We start from the raw sequence: 21,448 nt of genomic DNA on the forward strand, positions 1-21,448 counted from the left end.
TATATATATATCAACTGGGACTGCCTGTATTACAAAGCAGACTGACAGAAGCTTTACACACAGACACTTAGGAACAGCCAGTGTGACTAAAGAAATATCACATTACTTCTACTGTGGCTTCACTTAAAGCTTTGACCCAGAGCTAAAGCATTCATGACAGTTCTTCTGTGAGAGAACTGAAAAAATCTTTATAAGATTTGAGGCTTTCACGGCGGTGACTATGAAGAAAGCAGTCTTCTGGGATTTGGCACCGTGTATATGTGGTGTTAACCGACGTTTCGGAGGAACGTATCGCCCCCATCTTCAGGGTAGAAGAAAAAGTATAAGAATTCTGCAAGCGACAACACCGTGAGAAAACGGTAAAGCAGTCTGCAGAAGACTGCTTTCTTGAAAAAATCTTTTCTTACATTTCATGTAGTTTTTGACTTGTCATGAAACCACTAAAAGCAATACAAGTACTCGACATTCCCTGTTCCTTTATAAAGACTTTGATGCTTTACCAACTAGTTCAACAGAAATCCCACAAACAGAATATGTGCTTGTGCCCTTGAGAGATATTTTCATCAGAAACAGATAAAGGGTTAAACTGGAAGCATGAAATGATAACTTGTCAAAGGAAGTAACATTTTTATTTGGCTATGCTTATCTCCTGGTCACCAGGCAATGAAAGAATTTACAGTTTCTCACATTTGTTATGGGCTGGCAACCTTACCAAGAGGTATTTCTTTACATGCTCTAAAAACACCGCATGAACAAGGAAGCTGCCTGCAGTACACTATTGTCACAAGGCCACAATATTCTTTATACCTCAAGTATTCAAATTCTTTGCTGACCACATCATAAAGCATTATATAGTCCTTACCTACAGTAGGGTTAACTGGGGTGAGGGACGTGTATGACCGAGTGCCATTTCCTTCTAGTAGCGGAAGCATGAAAACAAGATGATGGTGCTAGAGTTATGACCAAAAAGCAAGTAGAGTGCCTACTGGCATGGAAATCTGAAGCTTCAGAATTTCAGGAATAGTACATCATTAATAAATACCAATGTGAACTTCTGCCAATAATTCCAGTACAAAATATGTGGTGTAAAATGGTATGCAATCATCATTGGTTCCATTATAGAATTTTGAAGTCTACAAAATGTATTTCCTTCTGAGACGTGCAATGTAACATGATTAATGTACTCTTGAAGGAAAAACAACATGCCTTTTCTAACACACAATTCATCATCTGTGCCAAAGGATCACTTTTTAAAACATCTACATAAGTATAATATATCAGAGAATTGTACGTTTTAGTCAAGCAACAACTTTTTATACTTCAAATAAGGGCTACAGGTTTCCACATCAAGAGCATGCCACCATCCGACAATGTTTTAAATGTATAAAGAAGCTTAATATTGATTTATTTTAGTTGCATTTACTGCACACTTGTAGTATATAAAATGTAATGGGAAATTATTTTATGCCATAACATAGGGTAACATTATTAAAATTGTTGAATATGTTTTGATCATACAATGATATTCATTGTCTGAAGTCTGTTCATGCTATGTTACTGATATTTATTATCAAGTTGTACTTCCAAGGTGCTGGACATTAACAAAATGGAAACTGAGTAGTCATTATGTTCTCCACAGTTGGTAGTGGACTAATCTGTAACACTGCATATGTACCATTTCATTAGAAATTATTCCACCAACCACATGAGCTTCACAACTTCTATATCTACACTGTGAAAACATCCAACATCTTATATAGCCACACCACCAACATATGATGCACAGACTTCCAAGAATGAGCATCACTGTATGTTCACATCAATTTCAACAATGTTAATAACTGTATGCAACACTATAGTATAAAACATTTTATATACACTCAACTCTCGATTATCCAGGGGTGGATTAACTGGTTTGCGGCTTAACCGGGGCTTTTTTGAGGCTTATATGTTGTTTAATATTCATTCACTTTTGTTTCACATGGTGAGTTGTAACACTATTTTCACACTAGTGTGAAACGAGCTCAGCATTTTTTGGTCCTGTTCTACTAACACAATGTTCTAGGGTAGGGGTGAAAGAATGCAAGGATTTGTGGAAAGTTTCAAGGACAGATACACCGCCCCAATTAGTCTCTTTGTATCGATCTTCAAGTGCGTTAGCAAAATGTCAGGGTGTAAAAGGAAGCGTGTTGTGTTAAGTATTCAACAGTAACTTGTTTGAGCCGGGCTTCGAAATGTTAAGCAGTGACGAAATCGTAAGTTCACTGGGGGTGCAGCCAAAAGAGCGGGAAGAAAGTGAGAATGAGGAAGAGGTGGACAGTGCTGGTAGTAAGAAAGTATCACATGGTGCTGCTCTTAATCATTTGGAATCCTTACTAGACTATCTTGAGAGTGAAGAGAACAGTTTATTAAGTGACAAGCTAATATTACATAGGCTTCGTACGGATATCCGTAAAAATGAAAATGCCACGAAAAAGCAAACGACAATATTAAATTTTTAAGTGCGAATATTCGTAAAAAGTGTTGGATGCTGTTGAACACTGTGACTGAAATAACTAATTCATACTTTAGTGTAATGTAAAAAAAAGTATTAAATATGCCATGAGATGACACAAAAATGAGGTTGAATAAATTTAAATACAGGTAGGCCTATAGTATTATGAAGGTACAGTATTACAATACTACTTTTAATAAAATTTGTCTCAACCAGGTTTTCAATTAATTGTGATTTCCATCCCCACCATTATCCCGGATAATCAAGAGTTGAGTGTATTATAAATATGTACAAGAGCCATCCATGAACATGTTTTAAATAGATGAATATTAAGATACACACTCTTCTCATACATTGACAAAACAAAGTCTGATGATGGAACACATTTGACAGCAAAACATGTAACCTTTACTCAAAATACAGACAGTTTCTGTTTGACTTAAAGAAAAAATTATTTATCATATAACACAAAGGAATGCTCCAATTCAAGTTACAAAACATCAGATTTGCAAATGTGGAAATGCCAGGAAGTTTAAAAATATGTTACAGTAGACACCCTAATTAAATGTATGAAAAAAAGAATAAAGAAAACTACTGAGAACACAACAGCTAGTATAGGAATTTCATAAATTATAACTGAAAAGCTATGCAGACTTCTGTGCAATTCAGATCTACTATTCCACAATTAAAAATTCTTTGTGCAGAAACATCTGCCAACAAATTATATAATGTACAATAAGATGGATATTCAGATGAGGCTGAGTTCATACAAATATATGTACAGTTATTTCAAGTATTTAAATAAATTTGTTCAAGACTGCAATGTCCTAGGATTCAGCGAGACATAGGTTCACATGCCACTGCCAGCTGCATCAATAAGAAAACTTTTCTTCAAAGAAATACGCTACATGCAACAGATGATGCTGAAATTCATAAATTCTCAAAAGAGGAATAGCATACAGCACATAGAGTAGATTCTCCAAGTTTCAGTCACATAAATACCTAATAAAACTTAATTGTATACTTACTTCAACACTTTCACTGCCACAATTTTCCAAGCATTGAGAAACTTTTCCAGTCCAATTTCCCTCCACTTTTGCAAACACTAATATGAACTATCTGAGGAGTTAACTTCAGTGGGATTCACTTTTTAGGAAGGAAAAGCATACTAGTTTTTCAACTTACATTCTTTGCAACTGTCACTAAATTCCGAACATTCATAAAACATTAACATATATGTATTTTGGGTTGGTACAGCAGATATCCTGCACTGGCAGTGGGTACAATGAAGGTTGTGGAGTGAAAAGGTTAATAAGCAGAAGTTTTCAGTCTACAAGGCATATCTCACTGGCCTGGGAGGCAAGATGGATGACCGCCTCAGCCTCAACATGGGTCTACGCCAGGATTTCACATGGCTGTTCGTGGTGGCCGACATCACACATTCCCTCATCGCTGTGAACTTCCTCTCTCATTTCGACCTCCTGGTGGACTGCCAAAACAACCACCTACTGGACGGAGTCACATCGTTGTCTGTCCCAGCCCAAGTAGCCAGTGCGCTGACCCCAGGCGTGAAAACCATCAGGGACAGCACACCGGTTCATAGTCTCCTCACCGAATTCCCGGACCTCACTCGCCCAGTTGGAGTCTAGCGTGAAGTACATCACAACACTGTCCATCATATCCAGACAATACCTGGTCCACTGGTCACCTGCCGACCACGGTGACTGGCACCGGACCGGCTCACTGTTGCCAAAGCCAAGCTCGACGCCATGCTGTGGGAAGGCACAGCTCACCACTCAGACAGTTCCTGGTCTTCTGCTCTACATATCGTGCCCAAGGGCAACGGGTGGCATCCACGCGGTGACTACAGAGTACTAATGTCTGGATCATCCACAATCGCTTATCCATGACTACTCCCACCAACTTTTCAGTTGTTCCATCTTCTCCAAGATTGACCTGGTGAGAGCTTACAATCAAATCCCCGTCTATCCTGACGATATACAGAAGACCGCCATCACCACTCCATTCAGCCTATTTGAGTTCCACTTCATGCCCTTCAGCTTGCACAAACCCGCCAAGACATTCCAACGCTTCTTGGATATTCTGCAGGACACGACTTCCGTTTCACCTACTTAGACATCCTCGCCTTCTCCAGGTCACTCGAAGAACATAAGCAACACCTACAAGCTCTATTTGACCAACTTCAGAGGTAGAGGATCCTTATCAACCTGGCGGAGTGTCTTTTGAGCACCCTAGATAACCTTCCTTGGTTACAAGGTATCCGTCTAGGATTCCCAACCTCTGGATGAACCTCATCTCCATGACAGCCACCCTCCCAAGACCGCCAGTTTGCTCCGCCAATTTCTGGGCATGCTGAACTTCTATAGGCGATTTCTACCCCATGCAGTGGCCACCCAGGCACCACAGCAAGATGGTGTCTTCGGCCCCAGAGTCAAGGGCTTCCAACCAATCACCTGAAAGCCCAAATTCCTCAATGCCTCTGAAAAGTGACAGACGAGTTTGTCATGTGCCATCCTACTGGCGCACCCCGATCCATCTGAGCCACTTGCACTTGTCATAGATGCCTGCCTCTAAGTCCGAATTGGGTGCAGTTCTACAGCAACGCATCAAGAATGCCTGACAGAACCCCTCGCCTTCTCCAAGATGATCGACAGGGCTCAGCAGAAGTACAGCCCCTATGATCGCAAGCTACTAGCCATCTACGAGGCCGTAAAGCATTTCCGCCATATACTGCAAGAGCGCCACTTCATCATCTTCTCCGACCACAAGCCCACTACCTACACCTTCCAGCAGAAGAGGGACAAATACTCACCTTGGCAGTTTAATCATATAGACATTGTCACCCAGTTCACGACAGACATACGGCACATCTATGGACAGGACAACGTTGTAGCCGACGTCCTCTCTTGCATCGAATCTGTCACTGCGCTACTATCCTATGGCGTACTGGCCGCACTGAAGAAGAATGACAATAAGCTCCAAACAATCCTGAGGCCAACCACCAACCTGCGGCTCGAGAAACTACTAATCCCGGTACCACGGTCTCCATCTACTGCGGCACGTCTGCCAGGAGATCTCAACTGTACGTTCCAGCTCCCTTTCCACTCCAAGTGTTCCAGTCCATCCATGGAGCATATTTGAATATTTATGTACAAATTATTGCATGCTGATGGGTCCATTGTTTTTATGTATGTGTTTATGTATTTTGAAATGTTCTATATCCTATGACATGCGTGACCTGAAAGGATCTATGGAATTTAAAATAAAGCGAAAGTGAAATATGTTTCAATTTCCACCTTTCCAATGGTGTACCATGTTCAATGCGTATGTACTGTTCTGTACTCTAGGATGTCAATAAATCAACACCTGACAAAATTTTAAACACTGAATAAAAATAACTGAAGCAGTGAAACGAACTGTAAATATGCCTGAACACGCAGGAATATGTCAGGAAATGTTCAACATGACAGAACAATTTTACTTGAGATATGAATTCAGTCTCAATACTTTTTGGTCACACTTCATACCATATTTTCATATTATAACACATCATATTTAGAGAACACAATTTCTGCTGCTCTCTTTAAGATATCAATATATAACTTCCTATATCTACGCATGAACATTATAATTTAGGCCTATAACATAAACAATTTTTACCCCATTACATGCATTAAACATCTAACAAATTACTGAAGATGACATACATGACTACCAATAACATATATGACATTTCTGGAGATCAACACTACCTCACTACTGTTTACTGCAGATTCATATTTTGCTGTTTGAAATTATACTCAAAAAATGCACAAAATTATAAATTTATGACTACCACCAGAAAAGTGATGTTTCAGAAACCACTGCAAATGTCAATAAATGTTTATAGAAAAACACTAATACTAGTGGGTACACAAACACTGGGTTTTTAAATTCTTATTCTTAATTCCATATTCTTAATTATGACTGATATCAGACAGTAACCAAAGGAGTCAAGTAACTGGTCCTAAGAACTGATACACTAAACAAGTGTGTATTAATATACAGATGTGCACTGTGAAAGAAAATACATTTTTCAAATGTAACTGGCCTAGTCAACAAATGAGCAATATATGCTTTTAATGTGATATGATGATCAAAACATACACCTTTTCAGACATACTGTAAAACCTCCTTCTACTGAAAACCCTGGGGACTTGAAGACATTTTGTTTAAAGGCAGTATGTACTCCCACAGGTACAACATGGAAGAAAAATATCACAAGCTATTTCACATTACTAACAAAGCATTTGTCTGGAGGGAAGACTGAAGATTCAAGACACCTGGCCTCCAACCCAAAAATCAAACCCAGAACCTCTCAAACAGGAAGTAGGAATAACAACAGTGTAGGAATGTTTCCAAGTCAATAATCTCTAAGATGCCACCAAGCAGTTTTCAACAAGTAAAATATACAAACATAAGAGCCTCATGGCACTTCATACTCATTTGTTAACAGGAATTTTGAAGTCAATATTTGTGCTTTTGCTTCATGTGTTCTCTTTATGCACAGTGTCTTTTGGGGGCAAGTGATATGTGAACAAGCACATTCGAATTAACCGTCTTAAATTCTGTGAAATGTAAATGCATCACTCTTCTAAACTATAAAATGGATCAGAATTGGGCTTGCACCACAAGAAATATCATACTTTTAAATATAGGTCATGTGTTGAAGTTATATGGTATGTATACAGACAAAAAATTAACAGTAGGTCTAAATTCTGAATATAATTGCTGAATTTAATTACTGCAACGCGCAATTTGAGCATGCATCAAAGTAGTGTAGCAGTTTGGACGCACTGAAACACCTGAGGATGGTCATCTGTGGCCAAAACATGTGGTGTTAGTGTTAAATGGTGAATATTTTAATGATTGCTGCATTACTGACAGACCTGATACACAGATGTTTAATTCTAGAAGAAATTCACAAGTTTTGCAACTGCCTAGACAGGGGTATAGGGACAAGCTTCCTTAAAATATGATTACTTAGGAATGAGTGTCATTTAATTCCACCATTCAACACTGAAATACCACTTTCTGTCTGGATGTTAGCATACAATAAGGAATAAACATCAACACTTCCCCATATAAATTGTGTAAAACAGTACATCCTGGATTAAAATTCTTTTCTCCTAAACCGAGTTCAATGAAATCGCTGGTATAATTTTGAATCACTAAATATAGTACTCTAAAATATTTCATGCAACAAGGATCATGATCTAGTTTTAGTCTAGAAACTACACTGAATTTCCATGGCATTTATTTTGCGCTTAATTACTACTCACACTGAATATATCTGGAAATGAAAGCTTAAGCTGGGTCCAGACTTGTTGCGTATCCCCGTATCGTATCATCCAATGCAACGTGACAAAATTTGTCCTTCCAAGAAGGCAACAAAGATATGACAAGCTGAATCTCAGTTTTGAGCCAGATTTCAATCAGCAATAACTACACCTAACCTGACAGTAGCAGTGGCCGCATACATCTATCTTCACTATGCTATAAAGGAAAGAAGAAAGAAATCACGTTTGTGGATATCGCCAATTTATGCCAGTAGGAAAGTATACAATGGGTCCAATCTTTTGGCGGACTTAAATTTTCAGTCTGTTCAGTTCCTATCCTATCTCCTCCCATGGGTCCTGCTTTTTTGTTTTATTGTAATGTTCTGTGTTTTGGGGATTCAAAACCACGTCCCTCTTCTTACATTCATCAATTAAATATATAATGCTCTCCTTACTCCACTCCATTCAGAGTTTAAACAGAGAATCAAAAATACAAAAACGCACACTGGTGATGACTACACTCCAACTGTCTTTTGTGCGGAGCTGATAAGCAAAGCACGATGCAACTGCCTGCACGTCCAGACTGGCACGACTGCAACGCGTGTCGTCCCTTTGATGTGACAGGAAAAGACCACCAAGCGAGCGAACAGCCCGTTGCATATCATATTATCAACGTTTTGTAACGGAAGGATGATACGGGGTACTGTCCACACTGATACGATACGGGGATATGCAACAAGTCTGCACCCGACTTTACATGTCTCCAGTATATTTTGTGTTTGCGTGTGTGGGCGGGCATGTACGTGCATGCGTGTCTGTATTGAGGGGGGAGGAGGAGCACAATATATGTAAGTTATAAACTTAACTATTAACAGAACGCATTTTTCAGTTTTTCAAGTGCAAGAATAGTTAAACTGCAATGTAAGTATCCCATTTTCATATTCATCAGTGTCACAGTAAAATTAATAACATAAATGCAACAATTTTTCCAGCATGAACACATATATGCATGCACATGCACTCAGATACTATTGCATGAAAAATATGGCTACCTACATCATAATAAGACAACAGTGAAGTACCTGTGACTGTGATGTAATGTGGAGATCCCACAATGGTTGTAGTTCCGGCAGTCTGATTTGATCCTGCAGATCCGTTCTGTTCGGAACTTCCGGCATTCACTGCTGCAGTTTCACTACTCACAACTACTTGAGCCGTCACTTGTGCTGTTGATCCGTTTGAAGCACCACCACCATTGGATGAATCACCTGGGCTGTCCAACGAACCATCCACACTACCGTTCTAATAGTAAAAAGAAATTAATATAAAATTACAGTGTTCAATGCGACTTCTCAGGGTGGTTCTCAGTAGAATGGCTTCACAATTTGGAGAATGAATAATTTCAGTTCAAATAAATATACAGTAGAACTTGGTTATAACGTCATCAAAGGGTCCTAAAAATAGTGTCGTTATAAACGAATGTCGTTGTAACCGAAATGGGCACTTCCACAGTAGCCTTATGTTAGTCACGTAAAAATCTACCAAAAACCGAGTTAAAATGTTGCATTTTTTAGTGAAATACGTAGTTAAGTACAGACTAACGTAACATTAACGTGGAATTGCCCAAATGTGTAATATCAAAGACATATTACAGCGCTTTTCACTGACAATACACACCGCACTAATACTGTATATTAAACGTAGGCCTACTCACCAAATTACAGTAGATTACATCAATTGTTGTGCCTTACTGTACCTAGATACGAGTATAGTAATCAGTTATCTTCATCTGTTTCCTGTTACTTGCCCAATACACACTTTCTAAATTACTTCCAATGTCCATATCAGAGAAATTCAGGAATGAAAATGACGTTACATACGAGGTTGATGCATTTGTGCATGTCGTACTAAGCAAGGTATAAAAACAGTTGCTTTATGAGGAATTATTTCATACCATTGAATATCTGACGCAATAGACAAGGTGTCGCAGAAACCGATGTTGCTATAACCAAGTTTTACTGTACATATCTTCCTACTACGCTAAAAAGTTTTATCTTTATGTATTAAAATGGTTATAAAATAATTATGATACCATCCACAGTATTTTATCAAAAAATGTAAACAAAATATTTTTCATTGTAAACCTCTATAAACAAAAAGTATCATAAAGAATGTGGTAAGGAAAAACATATACTGCTGGACTGATTCCTGCAAGATAATGTCAAGACACAGTAACCTAAAGACATGTATGTTAGGTTATGTACATGGATAGGCTACTATAAAAATAAATTTTGAGAGTAGCAACCGATTTTGCTGCACTACACTAATTCGAAATCTAAAATTAGAGTAGGTCCAGAATTATTTGGGGACTGAATCCTTCTATGCTGTCAATACTGGGCTGTTATAATTGGTAATTAATATGTATGAAAGCTTGAATTCACATCTAAATAAAATCATGATATATCACAGTAAAATCTACCTGTATGGGCCCCCAGTTAACTTCAAGCATGTTCATCAACAAAATAACATATTCACAACATGATTCATCACTGTACAACCTATCTCATCTATCCTCCCATGAGGTTCCTTGTAAATTTTCTGACTAAAATGCTGTGCACATTTTTCTTCTCTCTATGCATGCTATGTATCCTGCCCACCTCATTCTCCTTGATTTGATAATTCATATTTGGTATTAAAAAAGCAATAAATAAAATATAAATTTCACGCAGCCATCATGATCTTCTTTTCCAGTTCACACACACAAAAAGAGAACACCCTGCAAGTTGCATATTTCTTCAAGATCTCTTACCATACATCATTTCAGAATCCTCCATTCAGTGGTGCTTGTGTAGCTTCCACTTCATGAGTTTGTATGTCCATCGCATTGTTATTACTGATTCTAAAAAAACTAACAATTCTGAAACTGGGGCGCCCACCAATGGCATACTAATTTCACTGAAAACTATCATTTAGTGGTAACAGAGATGGACAGTAAGATGGATAGGCAGACATAACCTATACATTATGCACTTTATGCAAATAATGCAGAGCAACGTACTTGTTTCCTTGTTTTCCTGTATTATTTTCCTATGTGCAAGATTTTGTTATCTGCAAATTTAAACATGTCGTTCTTGTCCATCAGTTCTGCTGTAACTTATCAGTTTTTTGATAAGCACAATCAATAGCACACAAGGATTTTTACTTCCTATGACTATATCCTAACAAAACATACTCTACTATAGCACACACTATTGGCAAACAAAAAATCAATACATGTACATTTGAGGCCTCAGTGAGAGACAGCATGGTTAAGCCTTCTCCCTCAAGCTGCAACACATTGTAAAAGACTCAGTAACCTTAAATATTATTCCATGTGATAGATAAAAGACTAATTACATTCAATGAGAAATTATATTTTAGATATCAACAACTAGAAAAGTACAGTAGACTAAAATCTGTTTACAGCAAAATTCCAGAACACTTTTGTCATTTTTCTGTTCCAAACAGCTTTCTGTTTACCAAGAAAATATTACAATACATATCCTTATATTTATGTACTCATGGTTAAGATTTTGACATCATGTAATGTGTTTCTGACAGCATTGTTAAATAAATAAAAACTCCGTAGCTTTATTAAGCAGGGGAACTATACTGATCGAGCAACCGCCGCTTGTCGGCGAAATTAGTGCCAACTATAGCAGATAGAGAGTGTTGCATGGTCAGTGCAACGAATCCCCATGGCCATTAATTTCGGTTTTCTAGACCAGAGCCACTACTTTTACATTCAAGTAGCTCCTCAATTATCGACACAAGGCTGAGTGGACCCCATTCCAGACCCACTTCTTCTCAGAAATCCTGGTAGCGCCGGGATTCGAACCCAGGACCTGTGGATCTGCAGCCAGGAATTCTGGCCACCAGACCACAGAGGCATTCAATAAATAAATAAAGTCATAAATTAATTCAATATAAAGACAAATAACACAGTTATAAAAATACATATTTTCAGTTTTCTTCTTTTCTTTTTCTGCTTACATCTTCTTCACTTTTCCAGCAGCCTAAAAACATATTCAGCACGTATGATGTTGGAGGTTGATCTTCCTTTCTGATAACAAGAGTGATTCTTCTCACACAATTTCCAGAACATAGTCATGAACAGAGGGCCACGCCATAGCTGAAGCAGTTAGTCGCTGGCTTCCCACAGCAGTGGCCCAGGTTCGATCCCGCATCTGGTCAAGTGGGATTTGTGGTGGACAAAGTGGCGCAGTGGCAGGTTTTCTCCGAGTACTTCGGTTTCCCCTGCCAATCTTCATTCCACCAATTGCTCCACAATCACCCTCACCTATCATCTGGGGCTGGTACAATAGGCCAGAAGTGGCCGCAGTACAAGGGACTTAGTCCCACCCCAATAGCAATAAAAAATAGTCATGAACATAACAATATGAAGAGAAAATGACAAATATTAAACCAAGCTACTTCTGTTAATTTCTAATTTTCATTTCTGTACCTGTGATACCAGTTTTTATTTCTTAAGGGTAATTTTATCTTATTTTATTCCACATTTTCAAGACCAAAGAAATTATCCTATAAAAGTAGGTTCTGCTTTAGACAGGCCTTATCGTACTATAATTTCAAAACAAGGCTTTCTTCTCCATGTATCTCATTTTGTACCTTTCAAAACCCCCCACTGTGATTCATAATCGACCTGGTTGAGCAGTGCACAATAGAAACTTTCCACCTTTTTGGTCATCTTAAGCGTATTCTTCGTCCTGGCTGATATGTCATTACTTTTCAGAACCTATTAGGGCTCATTATCTAGCATATCCCTTCAAACTTCTTCCATAGCATTATCATTAACTAGTGAAATAATTTTCTCACTCACTCCCTCTATGGTTGGAAAGGCTTTACCCTGCTCTCACCTTCTGCATATCAACTGATTGTAATATTTTCTCATTAGCCCCCTGTATGGTCCATATTTAAGTCATATTTATTTCTTACTTAGGTTCATAATACTGTAGCACCAGTTGTTTTACATGAGATGTGACAGGACGATTACAAACAGACCAGGGAGGGGATTACTGCAATGTAAGGGGAAAGGACATTAATTCTTAGCTTCTTTCATATGAAGAAAATTCACTAGCTAGGAAAGTGATTTGTGAGACATCAGATTCCATGAGCACTCAGCTTATTAACATTTTCACTCCCATGTCGAGATGAACATGACACTGGACTCAATGAATGATAGTACAGAAGGTTCAAGCTGAGTCCCTTGGTACTGTGGCCTCAAACAGTCATACTGCACCAACTCCTGAAGAAACTTGTGTATGTGTATGTTTGAAAGGATTTGAAAGAGGTCATGACCTACTTGAGAGTCTACAATTACATTTGCCTGAAGACAGAAATAGCTGAATGAGGATAGGCAATGGCCTGGACAAGATTAAGTTCCTTGTAAGTTAACATTAATTCAACCAGCAGCACAATGCACGCAGTCACAAGAGAAGGACACAACACAGAGCACAATATACACATGAATGTAGGAAGAGTGCTCCCATAGAGGAAGATTGGCGTGACTCGAGTATTTGACATACGACGTATGGATGACGAATCCTGAAAGGTTTTAGTATTTAGAAGTTGTTGTTATACATGACAAATATGCATTTTAATCAATTTATGATGAAGAAGTGATGCCATGCAGGGCAGTAGTTTGACGTGGATAGACACACACCTGAAGATGGCACATTAGTGCCAAAACATGTAGTGTAAAAGTGAAGAGAAAGGTGAAATTGTATGCGCTGTAAGATGGTTAGCAAAAATACACATCATGGACAGTCCTCTCGGCTGTTATATTGAAATTTAACAGGGTATTTTGCTTCAGCTGGTAGATATATAAATTACTACATATGTCAGAAGTCATCCAGCAGCAAACCATTCTACTGAAACGAAAACTACCCAATGTCTTTATACATCTATTAGACTGCAACACAGAAATCCTACACAAATGGAAAGCATGCATTTATACTATGTTCTGAGAAGGGGGTTTAGGGGGGGCAGGGGACCAAACATAATATGACGCCTGTATCTGTTCAAAGACTCTTATTCTACTGTGGGATAAGTCTCATTCCACTCAAAATGTATGTCATATTTCCAAAGATTTCTTCAAGTCTGCATGTATGGTGAATCTTGTTAGGGCAAGAATGGGGTTTTCTTACAGTTTCTCTTCAAATATGATTTCCTTTGATCATCACATTTTTAACATAGTCTATGAGACCACATAGTGTCACGTCCTAGAAGACAGCAGTCTTCATAATCGCCACTGCAAGAATGTCAGTCTTGCACAAGATTCTAACATATTTGAATTGATTTTTAATATGAAATCATCAATTTATTAATGAATACCATTTCCTTTCAAAATTTATTTATAATAATTTGGATTGTCTGTGTTGAAAACTGCAGTTATTTCTAACATAAACATAACTTTGGCAGTGAAAGCGTTAAGCTGAGTGTTAATAAATGTGTTGCCATATTTAAATATAATAGGGGTCTCTTCTTCCTTCACCCACAAATAATATGTCATTTTGGTCCCAATTTTTACAATTAACGTTGAGTTTTTCAACGATTTCCACAAAAAATTTCATGAAGCATGCTATGAGAGTATGGACAAATGTATTTTGTTATGGGGTTGATGAATTTCAGTTGTACATATTTCTGAAGCCCTGTGCGCATTTATTGTAAATGGTATTACTGTAACTAACCACTCCTCAAATATGTAAATTATTTATGTATTTAAACTACTTTCAGTTGCACTAATGATTGCTAGAAAGTTCATAACTATCCCAGCGTAACACAAATAACACAACCAAACAACCAAGTAGGCTAGTGTAACAGTATTGTTCTACACTCACTCAGAAGGTGAACCTTGGCTGGAACATCAGCAATCTTTACTGAGGTTCTTTGTGGTTTTCCTGTCCATCCAGACAAATTCCACCTCAAACAGGCCATGTCCACTTCCTTCTAAATCCTTTTTCAATTAACCATTCATCACCCTGCCATTCAGTGCTATAGTCTACATACTGGGAGTGTTTAAAAAATCATTCTTAACATTGCCACAAATTCTATCAATGGGAAAGTGCTGTTGACAGTATGGAAACTCTTTATGAGCTTTTTATGTACTGTACAATGAATAGGTCATGTCTGACCATCTACATGTGCATCTGTGACCTAAGATCGGCAATCAAAAACGTCTGATGAAGTTTTATCAAATGCTGCAAATTCACCTGAAGGCTATGATAAATTCTCAGTCCCACTGATATTAAGAAAACGAAAAAATGTTTGAGATAGCAATTATACCACTTAAAAGAGTACTTAAAATAAGAAAATTATTTTGTGCAACTAAATTTAATGTGAACAAGCAATAAACTTCTGCAGGATATAAATAGATGATTAAAAAAGTTATCCATTTGCACCACTCATGTGTTTGTTTTGTATTTAATTTTGTGCTACATATTGCTATACTATGACAGATAGTTCAACTCTAATTCTATTACATGCAATATTATTTGTTTTAATCCCACATTCAATATGCTTAAAAGCATGATGCTCTCCCAGTAGTTACTATGAAGGTACTGCTGTTAAAATATGTTGTTTCTCTCCTGTTACTTTATGTTGCCCCTGCCCAACATGAGAGGAGCAAGAAACTAAGATTAATGGTGGCAAGCAAGACAGTGGGCTCAAAGCTAGTTAAAGAAGGCAGGGGCAGCATAGCTATAGATGTATTGGGAATTACCATCAATTTACTATAACATTCCTTGAGGTGGAATGACGCATGATTTCTACTGTCACAGCTCTGAACTTCTATTGGCCACTACTTATCTTGCCTGGCTATACATAATCTTGCCTTGTACTTCCCTCAGCATATATGATAGATAACTAATATGTTTATGCATGGTAGTTTCATGACACCAAAATCTTCACACGTGGCCTCTCTCATAAACACATGACAGTAAATGCAACAAATTTCAAAAGGCTAAAATTCAGTGGCCTAAATAAAATACCAACCTGTGGATAAATATTTGTGTAATTATACTGATCTACAAAATTGCAGAGTAAACTTATCACAAGGATTCATTCATTTCTTAGTCTCCCTCATGGCTCGTGGTACGCGGGTTCAAATATCCGGCGGAGGTCCTCGAATTTTTAAGGGCAGAAAAATTCAGGGAATAAGTCCTCCGGGAGGGACTTTAAGCTGTGTGTCCCGTGTCGTAACTTTACGGCACGTAAAAGAACCTCATATCCCCAAAGGGGATGACTGAGCCAAATTCCAGGACATTTCCTGCCCAACAATAGTCTCTAAGGCCTCTGATAGATGGGGGAAGCATTATAGACACCGCTAAGCAAGTGGCCGAACTCGCTTGCTCGGCGGAACTGATGGTACGCACCATTTATCGGTAGGGTATAGAGACTGGCAGAATATCATAGAGGGAAGCACAATAGATCAAACTGGTCACGGTGCATGGGGAAACCCACCCTCTCTAACTAACTAACTAACTAACTAACTAACTAACTAGTCTCCCTAATTCACAACATATAGCAGTTTATGGTTGCCAAGATTCTCATGCCAGATAGGTCCTACAGTCAAATGCTGTCTCAGCTGCACCAGATTTGAAAGCTTATAGTTCATTAACTGCTGATATTGCTGACAAATACAAAATGCAGACTTGTTAGGTATAATGACTGGTTATGCCATAGATGAGGCAGTTAGTGGCTGGCTTCTCACCACAGCAGCCCAGGTTCAACCCCGGGTCAATTAATGTGGGATTTGTGAAGGATGCAGTCGCAGATTCAAAGCTTCTCTGAGGATTTCAGTCTTCCTTGCCACTTTTCACTCCACCACATGCTCCATTTCTACCACTTATCATTCATGGCTGGTACAATGGCCATCTACAACCCAGGCCCCAACAAATTATCTCACCCCACCCTAAGAAAAGTATCACATCCACATAAAACAGAAACACAAACAGAACAAAACAAAAATAAAAACAACTTTAACAGGAATCAATGAAAAGGAAATTTAAGAAGAACCCACATAAAATATACACAATGCACATTACCCTACAGCTCCTAACAGAATTCTCTGCACACAGGAACATGTTCTACAATGCTATCCCTTTCCCAAACACTGCTATGAGACACTGCGTTTCTGGACATTATCCATCACTTTGTTTCTATTTAAAACATACAACAATTTGGAGACTGGATTCTGTCTCCACCTTCAGGTGGAACCTACTCAGTTGGGCCGAAGTGATAAAGCTAGTCCCCATCTCCAGACACCAGTACCAACACAAGATAGGATATATAAACCAAGCACAGCATAAACCATCTGTGAGAGTTATGACAAACATTAAAATCATTAAAAAAGCTCAACATACATGAGACCTAGCATCTATGTCCCTGCACTATTTCACAGCTATATGTAATGATTCAATATCCAGCTTAGTATAAACATAAAGATAGTCAATACTTTTCCTGGGAGGATCAGAAATTAAGAATAACACCCTTTACATACAACAACACAGAATTAAACAAAAAAGACACAGTCTTACCATAAGATCCTGAATGATCAACAATTTACGAGTTAAAAAACACACATATACACAAGAAGACATACAATAGAATTCTAAATTTTTTCTAACAACTGAACCATTAATAATGCATAATTGCTCATATGTAACTACCAAATAAAAGCGATCTCTCATCTGTGACCAAAACCATGAATACAATAAACTGTTTCTCACTGTCACAATTCCTCAAAAATTGAATTATGTAATATGCTTGTGCTAGCCTCAAATTTTAAATAATACATGTTGCAAAGAAAATTGTTAGCATATTCTTGTTCACTTAACAATGATCAAAATGTTAAAATGGAAACTATTACATCATGAAATCCACTGAAGGAATGGCCTCATCTGCAGTCTTCATGTATACTGAACATCTATCTATAATACCATAATAAGACCAGGCTACCTCAAAGCATCAGAGGAGCTTTAGAGTATACTTTTAAATTTAAAGGTCTATGGTGCATAAATTCTGGTATAACATGCACAGAATAAAAATGTGGGCATTATAAGTAATATATGTTACCCATGAAACCGAAGCACATTACTCTGAATCACATGAATGTGTTGTATAAGGACACATTATTCACACAATAAAACTTTTCATTGAAGGAAACTTGTGTTGCTTCACTTAACAAATATGAGGCTTCTCTCACCTGCTGGAGAGTATGATGAGTGACTGCAGTAATGGAGACCGAATTTGCTGAGACAATTGCCTGCTGAGAGGTTTGCTGCTGACTTGGAGGACTGGTAACAACTGTGACAGTTGCGACAGGACTGGCTCCCTGCTGCCCTTGTTGATTCCCTCCTCCCCCACTACTACCACCTCCTCCAACCACTCCTCCCACCAAATCAGAAGGTGAGGCTGTCGCTGCTGTTGTTGCCGCTGCTGTGGATGCTGCAGTGGCCATACTGAATGTTGGCTGTGCCGTTGCCATGGCAACAAGCCCACCACTGTCAGTTCCTCTCGTTCTGACTGCAATCACAAAAATACACAAATATGTTATTATGAGAGAGATAAAAGCAATGAATATTATCACCATATCAACGACATCTGTGGTGTCATCTACAATACCTTCCAAAAGGTATCTTACATTCAAAATATTCAAAGGAAGGAAAACATCAAGTTTGATATTTACAAAAGAAGTCAATGCAATCATTTTAGAATATGAGATACATAAACAACTCTCTCTCTCTCTCTCTCTCTCTCTCTCTCTCTCTCTCTACGAAAGTAATGTCATAATATTAAACTGATACTATGTCAATGTCTAGCACAATAAGACAAATATTACTACTAATATGGAGAACCATATAGTCCATCAGTAGAATCCATTATACCCTCTGACAATCATTACCTCAAATCCATTCACACAAAACATGATTTCTAGTTGTATACAGATGGACAGTTGAGGAGGAATGTATATATGATATTGGTGGGAAAGCCAGAAGGAAAGAGACCACCGGGAAGAGTAAGATTTAGGTGGGTGGACAATATTAAAATGGATCTTAGAGAGATAGGAATGGATGGCATAGATTGGATTGATCTGGCTCAGGATAGGGACCAGTGGAGGGTTGTGTTCAGGTTCCATAAAATTCTGGGAACTCCTTGAGTAGCTGCACAATTGGCAGCTTCTCAAGAAGGACTCAGTTTCATGAGTGAGTGAGTATAGACAGGCAGAAGGAAAGACCAGGAGGTAGGCAGCAAGGCAAAGACAATGTGTCAGCGTTTTTCTAATGAAGTACATACAATTACAAGGTTGGCACTTCTGATTATATTCATTACTGTAGAGAAAACATTCCAATATAAAACAGAAGAATTTGTGCATGACATCAAAAGGACATTTATAACTCAAACCACCATCTCTATACACAGAATACATTCCTTGCACAATGGGTTTCAAGTAAAAATTTGTCATGATCAGGTACTTGTAATGTTTAAACACTCACTACTTAAAGTGTCTCATCTTATAATACACCCATCAGATACTAAAAGCCCTACACAAGTGAGCACAACCTAAACACCCAATGATGAATATATTGTAACGTGTAAGATTTGAGGCTTTCACGGCGGTGACTATGAAGAAAGCAGTCTTTTGGGATTTGGCACCGTGTATATGTGGTGTTAACCGACGTTTCGGAGGAACGCATCGCCTCCATCTTCAGGGTAGAAGAAAAAATATAAGAAATCTGCAAGCGAAGAGACTGTGAGAACCGGTAAAAGCAGACCATATATATGTGGTTAACACCCCATATACACGGTGCCAAATCCCAAAAGACTGCTTTCTTCATATTGTAACGTGTTTGGTTGAAATACAATATGCAATGAGCCTCTTTGTGTGCACTGCTGACTGTACGAAGAACAGGCAAGCAAACATAAAAACACAGTTACTACAGATTTAAAACTTCCCTAAACAAAATATGGGCAGCTGTACATATTTCAGCCTCCAGGTAGCACTTTTACACAAATGTTATCCAGATGGGGGGAAATAATTTCCAAATGTCAGATAACTGATTTTGATCAACTTAGAACTTAAAACTGTAATATTTTAATAAATAAGGATTCATTCATTCATTTATTTACAGTTCTACAATATCCATAGAGGCATCTGTCTCAGATATAGAACAAGTCAGCAATACAATATAACATATGAAATATACATACATAATCAGATAGTCATAATCATCAAAATTTTAAATACTCAATACAACAAGACTACTGTACAACAATACATTTCATATATCAAAATAACGTATAAAATTACATACATGATCAAGAGACCACCAAGACTCTTAATACAGTCATATAAAATCTAATTTCTTAATATATAATACACCTATATCACAATAGTAATAGTAGCTTTTTCCTGTGTATTTTATTCCATAGTCCATTGCATCCTAGCAATAGGCAACGGAGTTTATTTAAATATACATGAGGGATCAATCTTAATTCCAGCAGTAGTACTCTTCAACAGTGTAAAAGGAATTGGTGATAAGAAACTTCTTTAACGCCACTTTAAATCCAGGGATGTCATAAGATAATTGTTTAAGATCTTCAGGGAGGTGGTTATAAAGTTTGATACCAGAATACCATCCACCTTTCTGAAATATCGTTAAGTTTACCACCGGAAGATGCAAGTCATAATTAAATCTGGTATTACGAGTGTGGACATCAGTTTGTTATATAGCAATCTCTATTCTTGACAACCAGCATAAGTAAGGAAAATATATATTGCGATTGAAGTGGCAATATATGTAACTCCTTAAATAAATTATGGCACGAGTCCACATTATGAGAATTGGTAATAATTATTATTATTCTTTTCTGTATTTTAAATATGATTTTTGCATGGGCTGAACTCCCCCACAATATTATACCATAAGATATTATTGAATGAACTAGGGAGAAATAAACAGTTTTTAGGCACTCCAAAATCTTCCACAGATCCTGCTAATTTCATACCTCAGACCTTCACTAAAGATAGACCCATCTGTAAATGCCACATTGTAAGAGTCAAGTTTAAGCACAGCTGTGGGTCTGCCTCTGAAGGATCTTTGTGATTCAGACTTGATTCAGAATGAAACAATTCAAATTTGTTAGTGTAGCAGGCCTAAGAGTATCAACAAGAATACTGGCTACCTATGAAGCCACTTTACATGGACTTACAGTGCCTCTACAAAATTTAAGAGCACATATGTCCTACAGATTACAAATCTTTGGTCTTACAGTGCCGTGTTTCCGCACTAAAATATTCTTTTATTGAACTGCTCATGACGAACTGTACAAGAAGTAAAAAATAAAAATATCTAAATTAATTCATATTGTCACCCAGTACATGTGTGACTATAGATAGGGTTTGGATTGAATAAATTTATTGACCACTTACAGGTCATAACTACAAATAACTATAACACTATCGCTACTTCCACTATACAATTCTCTGAAGCACACAGTCTAGTGTTCTCAGTCTGCTACTAGATGTTTCGTTGTAATGGCTCCAGCAGTGGCT

General features: G+C 37.8%; 1 protein-coding gene across 4 annotated transcripts in view; it reads right to left on the minus strand.

Annotated features, from left to right (window-relative positions):
• LOC111872934 (DNA-binding protein RFX2) overlaps positions 1 to 21,448 on the minus strand; it is a 106,334-nt gene that overhangs the window by 54,309 nt on the left and 30,577 nt on the right. For all 4 annotated transcript variants that reach the window (XM_023867230.2, XM_023867232.2, XM_023867231.2 and 1 more), the window contains exons 2-3: positions 18,098 to 18,417; positions 8,916 to 9,135 (exon numbers count right to left, since the gene is read on the minus strand). In XM_023867230.2, the coding sequence (XP_023722998.1) occupies positions 8,916 to 9,135; positions 18,098 to 18,417 (540 nt within the window). The remainder of the gene's footprint in view (positions 1 to 8,915; positions 9,136 to 18,097; positions 18,418 to 21,448) is intronic.

This window comes from Cryptotermes secundus, unplaced genomic scaffold (assembly GCF_002891405.2).
Source record: "Cryptotermes secundus unplaced genomic scaffold, Csec_1.0 scaffold407, whole genome shotgun sequence".
In the NCBI taxonomy this organism is placed as follows: Eukaryota; Metazoa; Arthropoda; class Insecta; order Blattodea; family Kalotermitidae; genus Cryptotermes; species Cryptotermes secundus.